Consider the following 13,789-nt stretch of genomic DNA (forward strand, 5'->3'; position numbering starts at 1 on the left):
TATCCTAGTATAAGTTGTTATTGGCTGTGGGTCTGCCCCAGGAGGGCATAACCTCTCAGGAATTTCCAGAAGTAGTTTCTGTTGGCACACAAGGAAACGCTCAAGAGAAAGATGCAGCTCTGAACTATTAGGAGCCAACACTTACTTCCTGGTAAAGGGAATCTGGACAGTACATCAATAATATCTACCACAGTCTACCTCTAACTTTGCTAATATCCATTTGCACTGTAAAATAAGTATACTCTATCCAGGCAGTTTCTCCAGTATTCTGGCTAGTCAAAATTTCTGGCGATGCTTAAAAGACGAGTTGCAAGTGTTGGTCCTGCAGCCATAATATGATATTCCTCATTTCCCTTCTCTACCACCCATTTAGATCCATCTCACTTGGCTAGCACTTCTGCTGTAGGCAGCTCACCTAGTGAGATCACCCAGACCCTCACCCCTGAGGTTTCTAAGCCCAGTGACTATGCCTTTCTCAGAACACAGGCGTACTTACCCATTTGAAGTTGAGCATGGTAGGATCAAGAGATATCCCAGCAGATCACATGTGCACCAAACATTTTTTCCTGCCCCCATTATGTAGTAGCAGCCCCATCTCCTCATAACAAAGTCAACTATCCCTGAAAGTATGGCAACTTTTTTGTCCAGTGGTTTACTGGTATTAGGACTCTGAACTGCCATCAGCCACAGCTTTAAGTTTATTGAGATTGTCCAGTGAAAGGATCCCCACTCTAGGAACCAGGACCTCCAGAAACACAGAGTTCAAAGTTTCAGAGATTGGAAGTACAAATTCCTCAAGTGGATCACTGGGAATGATTCTGAGTAGGGTCAATCTTATTTCCATCCCTTGGTTCCAGAGCCTATGAATTCTACCTATTGGGAATAAAGCAATCTATTATGGCCATTTAGGTTTATATTGCATCATGAAAGATAGTGGCCCTATCCTTGCTAACACAACTGCACCATCAAAAGGATATCCCACTGTTCTACCAGATCAGCAGGTTCTACACAGAAAGGTATCTGGTAGGACCAGTTAATCCCACGGTCATGTGCCCACTGTCACACCTACTTCCCATTAAGTGGGTTCCTTATTCCAAGACGTTATATATGATCCCATACCAGAGGATCAAAGATGTCTGTGAGCCCTTGGATGTTAGCATTGGCTCAGATACTGCAGGCAGGATAGGAAAAGTATTTATCAATTATGGTCAGGATAAGTTGTTGCCTTCTCCAGAATGAAAAGGGTTCAATGTAATCAAATTGCCACCAAGTAGGTGGTTGTTTTCCTTGGGTAACAGTACTGACCTAGGGGCTCTGAGTTGGTCTTTCTTATTGACCAATTGGGCATTTAGCAATAGCAATAAACAGATCAGCCTTAGTGAAAGGGGCATTTATAGTAATATGCTGTCTTTGCCACCATGGCGATTCTACTAATGAGCTCACTATGCAAACACTGGGGTAGCTGAGGTAGTGCTGGTCAGGTCTTACTGACCATCTGGATCTTATTTAGTGCTCTTCTGGTGCCCCTTAATATGCAAAATTCTCTTGGTCCTATTCCCATAGATCCATCCAAATGGTCTTCACTTGGCCTTCTTATTCCCCATCTTCTTATCTTGCTCCTTTCAAGCCCTTTACCAGTCAGCCCCGCTGAACAAGAATTCATGTATAACCTTGCCTCAGGCCACATCTCTCTCAAGACAAAATGGATCAGGTTAGACTGCCTGATATTAGACTTCCCCTCATCACTGTATTACAGGGCTACACCTGACTGGGACTGTGAGACAGTGGTCCATATTTGGGTTACCCTAACATATCAAGACAACCTATCTATGAACCAGACCTAAAATTTCCCCTTCTCTGTCAGATGGTGGAAATAATTCTCATGAAACAATAGCTGTGAATTGAGAGAAAGGTGTCAGTGCAACAGAGATAAGTGATAGAGGAGTCTGGGGCATCTTGTTCAATTTAACTAATTTGTGCCCCCCAAGGGCCTCGTCCTGAATATATAATTTCCATTTCAAGATGGACTGCTGTTATACCCACCTTACCTTCTGACTTGGCAAGTCTGACAATAACTAGCTCATCATGGGTAACTGGAGACTCTGTCACTTGATATCTCATGGTCAAGCACTGAGTTTCTAGCAGGGCCTAACTGCATGCCAGGGGATGGTTTGCAAATGGTGAGACTCTGTCTGCTGCAGATGGCATCATCTTGTTCCAAAATGCTAAAAATGTGTACTGGAATTCAGGATTACAAGCAAATCCAAGAATCCAAACAGCATCTTTTCCTACCACAGATAACTCTAGTACTGTGGAATTTTCCAGGTCCTATGGCCTAAGCAGCAGTGCTATTTGTACCATAGCCTGACTTGCTAGAGTCCTTTCCAGCTTTAAGTACCACTCAAAAGTCAGTCTTGTTATCTGATGAATGTGTCAAAGCAGCATTCCCAAACAGAATATGCTGCCTCCAAAACTAGAAAAGCTCTACCAAGGCACTGAACTTCTTTAAGGTAAATACAAGATGCAATAACTTGACTTTTATTTAGTAGGGGAAGGCTCGGAGTAATCCAGACCACTGGACTCCTAAAAAGTTTACCAATGTGTCAGCCCTTGAATCTTTCTAAGATTTATCTCCTACCCTCTGGAGTATATACGTCTCATCAAGAAATCCAGAGTACTTAACTCTTCTTGATCATCAGGTCTGATTAATGCATCCTTAATACCTCAATAACATATCCTTAGTAAAGCAAATAAATGTGATATTCTGCAAACTATCCAGGGCCTTTGGGCTACACTGGGACAGAATGGGCAGAATTAACATAGCTCTGGGGTAAGACTGTGAATATACACTGTTGCCTATCCCTGGCAAATGCAAACTGCTTCAGAATATACTCCTTCCTAATGGATGTTGAAAGAATGTATTCATTAACTATATCAGGGATCAGCAAACTTTTTCTGTAGAGGACCAGATAATAAATACTTTAGGTTTTGTAGGCCATATAGTCTGTAGCAACTACTCAACTCTGCCACTGTAGTGCAAAAGCATCCAAAGACAGTACATAAATTATTGAGCATGGCTGTGAGTAGGGAAGGATTTGACCTGCAGTTTGTTATATGCTGAGCCCTGGTCAGCCTAGTTAGCCACACACTTTATAACAGAGTCTGTGTTACTCTATCCAGTAGAGAAACCACATCCATCACAACACTGTAACTGGGACTGCTACTTACCTAAGTTTGACCACAGAGGTGACCTCAATGAGGATACGATAGAGACCAATGTTCCTACATTCTTTAAATCTTTGAGGGTCACAGTAAATCTCTGCCAAATTTCCCAGAATGCAATATTGTTTTTTATTTACTATCTTGTCAGAGGTGAGGGAAAATTTCAGGGGATTCTACTTGGCCTTTTTGCCAAGTGACAAATGTGCACATTCTGATCACCCATTTGGATCCTGCAGTAATCCTGGACCCACTCTAAGACAGATTTGAGCCAGCACTCCATTAATTACCTGACCTCTCACACTCTCCTATGTAACAGGGATAGGGTGGGAGAGGGGTGGGAGAGGAGCCATGAGGATGTTTTGGGTCCTAGGTTGTCAATGTCAACTCAGACCCTATATTCAACAGCATATGATTAACTGGCATAAATGGCTGTATGTTCCTTTGGGAAAGGACAGGGGAGTCACTACTCAATATACTTGCCACACTGTTGCAGGGCCCTCACTCATGAGGAATTGGTCTTTCAATTCAAGTTCTGGTCTAAGAACTATCTCAGGCTTAGACACTGAGCAAGGAATCCTGACTTTCCATTGAAGTGACTGACGTTAGCCTTCTGCTTAATTACTCTTGACCTCTCTTAATTATATATAATACCCTTGTTAACTGTCCATCTACCATCCTCCTAGGATGGACACCCACATTCTATTAGCCACCCCCACTTTGTCCTTACTACCCATTATAGAAATCCACCCACCCCCCACCCACCTTGTGCCTAAAAGTGTTGGCATCTGGCCTCTGTTATGGCAGGATCTTATCATTCCCAGTGATACTAGGGAGACCAGTCCTTTAACTAACATCTCCTCCCATTGGCCTCAATCTAAAGAGGAGAGCTACTTCTAAACTTCTCAAAGATGATAGTGAGCCCTTCATCAGTGCATTTTTTAATGCCTTGGAAAAAAGTTTTCTCCAGGCCTTCCAGAGGAACACATTCAGCTGGTGGGTACCCAGTTTTATAAAAATAGATTCATTCCCACATGCCCACTTTCTCTGAGCCTTTTGATCCTTTCCCCTATGGCCTGCTACCTCTGTTTCATTTAATGTGGGCCATCATTTTCCCCAAGCTTCCAAAAGCCATCTCAACAGCATATTAGAGCCATCTCCTGGAGGCCTTGCTAGGATGTTAAATCCTGAGTCACAGGAAAATGCTGTTATCACAAATTGTGTATGGATTCTATCCTGAACTCATGAAGTCACCCACACAACCACAATTTGTTTTATAACATCCAGAATTTTGGAATGAAGGAGCACCCCATTTAAAGTCTGAGAACAGCATAAATATTTCACATACAGCTTGAACCTAAGCTTTGTAATGGCTGTTTCTAAGCAGCAAAAAAGGCTAGAAAAATGCTAGCCTTGTAGTGACACATTCTTGCTGAAGAAAAACCCTCTAGAGACAACCTTCACACAGAAAAAACTCCAGGCATAAGCTGTGGAGAGATTGAGGAGAGCCCCAGAGCAGTGCCACTCAAAGGTAGTTCACAGACTCATACTGAGCTGTGAACAGTTTTGGATCAGTCACAACATGATGAATAAGAAATTCAGTGTTTAGAAACTTTTTATCATCCTGACATTGCTGTGAAACCCATGTACAAGACCAGTGGATTTACCTTGCTGAACAAGGTCTGGCCAGTTGGGTGTTGTCAAAATTGTATGGTGTCACAAATGTTAGTTGAAATTTTAAACGGCTAATGTTTATATTCCCATGTATACATTAAAATATATGTTTTATATTTCAAAGTAACTGGAATTTTGTTGAATAAACTGTGCTTGTGGAAAAAAAATTGTATGGTGGGGCAGAGTGTAAACTATAATGTAAACTATAGTCCATGGTTAGTAGCAATGCTTCAATATGTGTTTATCAATTTTAACAAATGTACCACACTAATGAAAGGTAATGTTAATGTGGGAAAGTGTGGGAGGGGGAGAAGGGTAGGGCATATGGAAATCCCTATATTTTTTATGTAACATTTATGTAATCTAAAGCTTCTTTAAAAATAAAAATTAAAAAATTAATTTAAAAAACTGTATGCTGGGTAGCATAGTGTGAGCTGCACACTAGTCATAGGCAACAGAAACCTATATTGGTAAACAAAGGATTGGATATTTAAAAAACAAAAATGGTCTTTTACCCACATAGTTTAAAAAGGACTCCCTAGAGTGCCAAGCTCCACCCCTCCACAAGTCCTAAAATAATTCAAATAGTATTTTTGGAACAGAATGTCACCTGAGGTCAACTTGCCCAAGTTCAATCAGAATGAAAATAAAAACAAGCAACTTGGGAACAAAGCTAAAATAGGCTAGGGTATCTATTTAGATTCCTTGAGTGAGCCCCAATTCAACCAGCAGAAGTAAGAATTTGTAAAAGAAAACTGGCAGGACAATGGTAAAAAGTTTCAAAGGGCAGGGTCCATTTGTTCTTCCTTCTCTCTACCTTAGTCCAAGTTTAGCTGTGGCTATAAGGAAAGAATTTTAGCCATTCAGGACCCGTGGCCATCATCACGAGTCTCATTTCATGAGTCTCATTTCTTGCAAAGTAGAGGAGTCTCTGATTCAGTCCTGGGCTCTTCCATGCCCTGAGAAGGTATAGCTGGACCTTTGCAAACAGCGTGAGGTCTCAAGAACATTTCCTTCCTTACCAATCCCACTGAAAGTGTGGGATTTTCCAGGAATAAAAAGTCTTACGTCAGGGAAAAATGATACATCAGGAGCTCAGAGACTCAGACAATGAATGTAAATGTTCTCTGGCAAAGTTATTTTTTGAGTGCTGAATCAGAAAAGCCAGTCAGTCTGACCAGAATATCTACCAACATATGGTATCCAAGGTACATAGACCCACTGGCTCTCAAGAACGGAAAATCCGTTCAAAATTAATTTAGAAGGGAGTGGTTATAGCTCAAGTGGTTGAGCACCTGCTTCCCATGTGAGAAGTCCTGGTTTGATCCCCGGTACCTCCTAAAATCAAAAAATATACAAACAAACGAAAAAAGCAATTCTCACTGGGGAGTGGATGTAGATCAGTGGTTGAGTGCCTGCTTCCCATCTATGAGGTCTTGGATTCAATCCCCAGTACCCCCTAAAAAAATCAATAAAAACAAAAATAATTAAGAAAACATATTAACAATATATTACTAACTTAGTAATAATAATGTTAATAATGTGAAAAGTTAATGGGAAAAGTATTTCCCAGAAATACTCAAGAGAAAATGAGGAAAGATGGCAATTGAGTTCTAATTGAATTGCAGACTGAATTAGGGAATGGGGGAGGGAATTGAGGGGTGGTGGGATAGAGGGAGGTTTTCTACCATAAGCTACTGCGAGCCCTGAATTAGACTGCTAACATTCCTCACTCTGCAGTTTACAGAAGCTGAGGAAGGTCAGGAAAAGACCTGAACGAAAAATAGGCCACACTCCTCACTCAGAATATTTATTAGACAATGCCCCATGGGGCCAGACTGCACTCCTTCCCCTTTCCCAAACGAACTCCCTGAATCAAGGGACAGGATTCTAAGGAAATCAGAAGTCCCAAATAAGCAAGAATGCATCTGAGGGAAGAAAGACCATTAATTCCCCGGATATGACAATGCAATTATTTACGTCTGCAAGAGAGAGCCAGTAAAAGGGATGGATGGACTAGATGAGGAGAAACAGGATGGACCCTTCTTTGTCACAGCTTGGCTCGGAGAAGGGTTGGGGTATTCAGTATTTAAAAACACAAGGAGATAAGAAAGGCAGAGGGCAAAGGAAGGTCACAGGCTGCATTCACCTAGATTACAGAGTCTTGTAGAGAGAACCTGAGCAGCAACTTGAGTTCTCAGGCTGGGACAGGGTTGTAGGCTCATCACTTGGAGAGAGGAGAATCCCAAGGCTTCTCTTCCAACACTACTGTGATTAGATGCAAAGGCCCTCACATTCTTTCCCCTCAGAGAATTCAGAACAGTCTATCTGAAGGTAAAGGGGCATGGTAACGACCCATAGCCCCATTACCAAAGGCCCTTCCCAAGAGAACTGTAGGAATAGAGTCCCAGGACTCTGTTCCTGCTCCCCAAGTCCATGAGAGGAACAGAAACAGGCACACACAGGACACAAAAACCCTGGGTGTAAAGGTGAATATCAGTGTGGCCGTATACAGCACTATTTTTGGAGGCAGGGAAAAGATGCATGCCCTAAAAGGGATGCCTTCCTTCACCTGGCAGGTAGCTGGGCTTTTGCCAGCAGCAGAAACCACAACTGAGTATGGCTCACAAAAATAGCCTGCAGAATGGACCCTATTCCTAGAAAGAGAGAAAAAGCCTCAGCTGATATGGCACGGTCTTGAGTGGGATGGCAGAAGGCAGTGGGCAGACCGCTCTCACAGACGACACTCCTGCCTCAGCTCCCAGTGGTTCTGCTGACTCCAGATGTTCCCCATGGCTGGGAATCAGGGAGGAAAACGTGTAGTGTTTCACATGATCAGACACTGTTCGCCACTGGCACCTGGTGGGCCCGATAGATTGAGGGCATCCAGGTCAAAGTTGAGGCCAGGAGGCTGGAGAAAAGATGAAGGGACTCAGATAACAGCTCACATTTTAGGTCAGAGCTTCTGAAGGTCCATCCCCAGTAGCCACAGTTATTATCTTAGGTGGAACCACTAAAGGTTATAGAATTTTGCAAACGAGGGCTCTGATTAAAATCTAGGAGAAGACATACTCACCATTTCCCCAGCCAGCTCTTTTGGGGGATGGCCCAAGTCCTGCAACTGAAAAATAAAGAAAGAAGAATAAGGAATAGGAAGAAACCCAGAAAACAAATATAGCAGCCCAAAAAAGGGATCTAAGCCATGATCTCTCTACTTTCTCATGCGGCTTTATGGCCTCTCTTGTGCTCCCTCTTCTACCCAGGTTTGACAGTGTGGAATCCTTCCCAGATACCTCCTCTACACAGCACTCGAGTGGACAGCATCAGCTAGCAGATAGCAAGAGGGGGCCTTACCTGCTGCATAAGATCCAGTACCATCTCAAAACGAGTCTTTTGAGTGGCTTCATCATCTGTGGGTGTTTCTGCCTCAAACTGCTCACATATCTTGCCCATGACACTGTGCTGTTTCTGATATTTTTCAAACTGCTCTGGAGGTAGAGATTCCCGGTGACTCTGCAACCATTCTGGATACTGAGGAAAAGGAAAAATTAAGTGAAGAATGGATAGGAAAGGAAAATAATAAACTTACAAAATAAAGGGAAGATGGATATAGGAGAAGGAAAGAGCTAAATAAGTGAGTTAGCATGAGAAGTAGCTCTGAATCCAACCAGATGACCTAACTGTACTAGCATTTATGATGTACACCAGAGGTTGGCAAACTTTCTCTGTGAAGGGCCAAAGGGCAAATATTTTAGGCTTTGCAAACCATGGATTGTCTCTAACAATATTCTTTTTTTTTTTAATAACCTTTTAAAATGTAAGAACCATTCTTAGCTTGAGAATTGGTTTGCCAACCCTTGGTGTAGATCATAAATGCTAGTACAGCTAGATGATCTGGCTGGATTCAGAGCTACTTCTCATGCTGAACTCACTTATTTAGCTCTTTCCTCTTCCTATATCCATCTTTTCTTCCCCTGAGCATGAGATTTGGACCACCCAGTCCCTAGTTTGCCTCCTGGTGTTCACTGTTCATTTCATATCTAACCACATCTTGTTCTGTCACTGAAAAGCTTCCATGCCTATATTCTATTGTTCCAGTAAAACTATATGTTCTTTAACAGCAAGGAACATCATTTAAAGTACTCTTAAATTACTCATAGCACAAAGCCAGTATGGGGAACAAATTAGTAAATCCTCCATGAATTCTTGCTGGAGAAATAACTGAAGACAAAAATGCAAGAAGGGGCTGATCAGACAACAAACTCAGAGTCTTGAAACAATCCACAGAAAACTAGAGCTGAGGGTGACAGCTTTATTCTCTGAGACAATAACCCCTGCCAACATTCCCCACCCCCAAAAAATAAATGAAAGAGGAAAACAGAAGTACTTGTGCACTTCAGTTATTCTATCTCTACAGGGTCTGAGTGGACTAAAGTAGCCCATATGGGTGGATACTTTGGAAAGTGAGAAGGAAAACTTCACAAACCTTTTCTGTAATCTCTTTCAGTGATGGGTACAACACATCCTTGGATAGTAGGTTCTGCATGATACTCTGCATGATGGGGAGGATGTTCCCTTCCCCATCCCCTTCATCCATGCCCAGTCCCTCCATAGCCTTGGTCAGCTCTTCTTCTGACATACCCGAGTTCTAGAAAGGCAGGAGAAAGGTGAGTGAATGTACTGCCTTCTTGGAATGTTTTATCACCCTTACATTTGGGAAAGTTGAAGCCTAGAAAACTATTTAAACTTGCCTGAGGCAAAACAGCAAGGCAGGGACAGACTTGGGAAGATACCCAAGAGGTTTTATCTTTTGAGATTCTGTTGGTGAAGGTGTCTGGGAGTGGGTCCCTTGTAGTTCCCCACCCCTACCCCTTTACCTGGAGATCAGTGGCATTTTTGGCTAATCCACTTAGTGTCTCCTTTAGGCAAGAAGTGAATTCTTGTTGGGAGGTCATGTCACTGCCTGGGAGAGATCAAAAGGCCAGGGTCATTTGGTATTGTAACTGTCTGCCTGGTTAGACTAACTTGGTTATTCACTTTGATCTGGAGCATTTACTAGTGAATCACTATCATTCCAAATCTTTGAATACTCTATGGTTATCTTCAGAGTAATTTTCATAAACCTGCATAGACAGTGTGTCTATTGACTCTCCATCATGACACCCAGAATAACACTGCAACCATTAAAATGATCAGTTTTGAATAATCTTTTCTATTACTTTCCAACCTATCTTATTCCTTTCACTAAGCAGGGTTCCCACTCCTCGTTCCATCTCCTTATCTGACCCCATAGTAGTGACATTATGATTGGTTATCAGCGTTACTAAGAATTGCGGTGTTCTCAAGCAGCACTAACTTAAGTGGCTTGTTCAGATATTTCCAGCTGTCTGGGGGGATCCCTCCTCACCCACTCTCCCAGCAGCTTCTGAGAGCTTCTGGAACTGTTCCACCAGGTGGGGCTCCTCCTCAGCCAACTCCTTCATTGCCTTCTCAAACTCTGCAGTGGCTTGGGAAGCCAGCTCGCTGTCAAACAGTTCCTGGAAAAACTTCTCTTGGGAGGCGAAGAGGGCATCCTGCAGGGGAGGAGTGGTCAAAATGCAGCTCTTACTTGGCAGCCCATTGCACCTGGCCTCTGGTAAAAGCCACACAGAGTGGATCTGGGAAATGCAGTGCCTCCCTCCTACCCACCTCCACTGGAGGTTCTAACTACCTCTCCTGATGTGGAGAGAAAGAAAGATATCTGGCCACTGAGGGAAGAGTATGGGGTGGTACCCCAAACCATTTAAACCTTCTCTTTTCTCAAAGAACTTTCTTGAGAGTCCTTCACTCAACCTCAAGTCCCTGTTTCACAAGGACTGAGGTCTGCAAGAGCACTTAGCAATGTGAGGCCAAGGTACCCTGCCCCGCTCCCCTCTGGCCCATCAGGGCCTGTCCCACCTCTGCTCAGAGCTGCAAGCCCATTACCTCCCTTCCCTTAAGTGGGTGGAATGTATACTTTGGCAGTGTCTCCTGGAGATCTCTTCTGGGGCCCCAAAGCATCCGGCGCCGTGGTGGTAGGAGGAGGTGCTGGGGAGGGTTTGGCCTTATCAAAATCATCAAGAGCACCTTTGGAGACAAGAGACATGGGATGTGTGTTGGGGATGGGTGAGGACATAAGGCTGGATGCTTTTAGGGCAAAGCATTAGGAGAATGGTCTTTCAAACTGCAACTTTCCAAAAAACTTTTTTCCTTTTTTGATTCTCCCCCCTCACTCACCCCTCAGTAAACCTCCCACCCACCCCTCAGTAAGTCTCCCACTTTCCTTCCCACTACAAAATTTATTATGCTCAAAGGGGAAGATATCCCTTACAGTGAAACAGACAAATCTGCCTCAGAGCTGGGAGGAGAGGTGTGAAAAGAGGTTCTGCAGAGAGTGAAGCACATCTCCATCTAAACTGTGCCTTCCTCAACACAATCTAATACTGATTTTCTAGAAATCCTATATAATATCCAACAGGAGCAAGGAACAAAAACATCCTCCATAGCTCTCCCTGAACTCCCTTTGAAGACCTAAAGAGAGTTATCTTACCCAAGAAAGCAGAAACCACGAGATATCCCACCCAGCTTCCCATTGGTCATGGTATAAATACAAACTAAGGGACTCCATACTGCATCCCAGGGGAGGGTATTAAATCTTGTCTTAGCCTCAGCTTTAGCTCCCCTTTTGGCCTCATCTCTGCAGATAACCATGTGCCAATTCACAGTCAACTGACATTCTACTGTTTTTGTTCAACTTTCTGCCTCCCGACATTGCTGTGACTGAGCAAGAGACACGAAATTCACCTCTGCCCTGCAAAGCTTGTGTTGTCACCACCACTCTTGCATGCCAGGTCTAGAGGGAGGGCACTGGCCCCACTCTGGGCAAAAAAACAACAGATAAAACATTGCATGTCCCCAACAGGGACAAGGAAGAAAAGAACACCCTCGTCTATCATGTGGGTGAATTGGATTCCTTGAGGTTGTCTCATCCTCAGTTTCTTAAGATAATGGGAAAGGAGTCCCCTTAAGCTACAGACATGACGAAAGAACTGGGAAGGAGCCTAATGAAATAAGGGTGAAAGTACTGGGAAGAACGAAGTGTCTTTTGTGCGGATACAACAGGGGCACTGAAGATAGCTACGGACTTTTGAAGAATTAATGTGAACAATCCCCGAGTGCCCGGTTCGCTGCCCACCGAGGACAAAATGCTGCTGCTAGCAGAAACTCAAACTTCAAGAACTTTAAAGAACGAAAGTTTGGAAGGAATCGAGAAACACCGTCCTGTGGGTTACCGTTCCCATCGGGCAGAGAGATCAACGGTCTGGGTCTCTCAGGAATCCAAGGTGAACTCCCCAGCACCCGCCGCCGAGTAGGCAGACGGTGATCCAGAGATTTCATTCAGGGTCGCGCTCCGCCCCTGTCCAACCTTTCGAGAGCCTCCCTCTCTGTCCCAAATAGCTCAGATTCACTTAACGCCCTGGATGGGTCCTCACACCCGCCCCCTTTGGGCCTCTCCATATATTCGCTCTTACTTTCCAAAAGCTCTTCCAATTCCTGATCCGGGTCGGCCGCAGCTTTACGGTCCTCTTCAGCGGCGGCCATCTTATTACCTCCGAGTCGCCGTAGGAGGCGGGAATTCCTCAGCGCTGCCACGTGCCCCGCCCCTTCTACTTCGTTCAACCAATGGTATTGTTGGCGAGTGAGGAGTCGCCATTTTTAAAGGGACAGGAAGCTTGCTTGCTTTCTTTCTCTCCTCTCTCTCCTTTTTCTTTCTTTCTTTTCCTTCCTTCCTCCCTCCCTCCCTCCCGCTCTCCAGGAACCATTGCACTAACGTGAGAACTACTGTTACTTCTGCCTGTTTTCTTTACTGGCCTGGGCTCCTTTCTTTCTACTTTCTACAGCACTGGGAGTAATAGCCCTTTCATTATTTCTTCCTGAGCTGTGGGTCGGCCAGATTAGTACAAGCTGCCTACAAATAAACAGAAGTTACGCGTATATACCCGAGAAGATAATTATGGTTCATAGAAATCTATACTATTTCTCTCTCACTTCCATCGGCATTTTACTCAAATGTCATCTTCTGAGACACCTTCTTTGGCCTCATTAGATAAAACCTCAAACACACCCCCACCCCCAAGCATATACTTCCTACTCCTGTAATTTATTTTTCTCCTTAACGCTGATATACTGTGTTTACTATTTATCTCCCCCACCTCACCCCCGTAGAATATAAGTACCATGAAGGAAAGAATTTTTGTCTTATCTTCACTGCTGTATCCCCACCTCCTAGGCTAAGGCCTGGGACTTAGAAGGCAATCATTGGCTACTGGTTGCTTTCCCAGACCCTTATCAGGCGCCCTCCTCTGCCAAATCTAATGGACAGATGTCTAGATTCCTATTCTCCACGAGAACTTATATGACAAAAGGACACAGGACCAGGACCTTAAAAACGGTTGCCTGAATGGATTCAGGCAGAAAAAGCAACTATGGGACCATCAACTGAACAAGAGCAATTCAAATATACTGGTAATAGTTGACCTAGTCTCTGGACTTCCCTAGCCTACCTCCTTTTCTCATAGAGAACCCAAACCCCAATCTAATTTTGAGAGGTGGGGAAGGATCAGATAAAGACAATTCAGGATGCCCGTTTCCTCCTTTGGAATTACTCTCCTATTCAGATCTGCCAGAATACATCAATTGTCTTGAGACACAAACCTATCATAGCACTTAGAGATCATCTACTGTTGTTTAAGATCTTGTGCTGGGTATAATGTAGAGGGTATAATGGGTAGAAATAAGTTGGGACCAGTCCTTGCCCTAAGGTAGATGTCTGGGGATTCGGCTAGGGGTCGGATTACACATACACACTTAATTATGA

At 43.7% G+C, this 13,789-nt stretch overlaps 1 protein-coding gene across 1 annotated transcript; it reads right to left on the reverse strand.

Annotated features, from left to right (window-relative positions):
* Positions 1–3,327: 3,327 nt before the first annotated feature.
* On the reverse strand, positions 3,328–12,557 carry PEX19 (peroxisomal biogenesis factor 19). Its single transcript, XM_004448425.3, has 8 exons — positions 12,444–12,557; positions 10,889–10,998; positions 10,301–10,466; positions 9,771–9,856; positions 9,380–9,541; positions 8,248–8,424; positions 7,970–8,014; positions 3,328–7,804 (listed from the first exon to the last, which is right to left on the reverse strand). The coding sequence occupies exons 1-8, from the start codon at positions 12,511–12,513 to the stop codon at positions 7,721–7,723; spliced, it is 900 nt and encodes a 299-aa protein (XP_004448482.1). The 5' UTR covers positions 12,514–12,557; the 3' UTR covers positions 3,328–7,720.
* Between the last annotated feature and the right edge of the window lie 1,232 nt (positions 12,558–13,789).

The sequence above is a fragment of the Dasypus novemcinctus genome, chromosome 13 (assembly GCF_030445035.2).
Source record: "Dasypus novemcinctus isolate mDasNov1 chromosome 13, mDasNov1.1.hap2, whole genome shotgun sequence".
In the NCBI taxonomy this organism is placed as follows: Eukaryota; Metazoa; Chordata; class Mammalia; order Cingulata; family Dasypodidae; genus Dasypus; species Dasypus novemcinctus.

Excerpts from the sequence above, each read along its gene's own strand:
- PEX19 (XM_004448425.3), bottom strand. The coding sequence starts at position 12,513 with ATGGCCGCCGCTGAAGAGGACCGTAAAGCTGCGGCCGACCCGGATCAG. Across the intron at positions 10,999-12,443 it reads ATTGGAAGAGCTTTTGGAAA|GTGCTCTTGATGATTTTGAT; the intron begins GTAAGAGCGAAT and ends TTGTCTCCAAAG. Across the intron at positions 9,542-9,770 it reads AAAATGCCACTGATCTCCAG|AACTCGGGTATGTCAGAAGA; the intron begins GTAAAGGGGTAG and ends CTGCCTTTCTAG.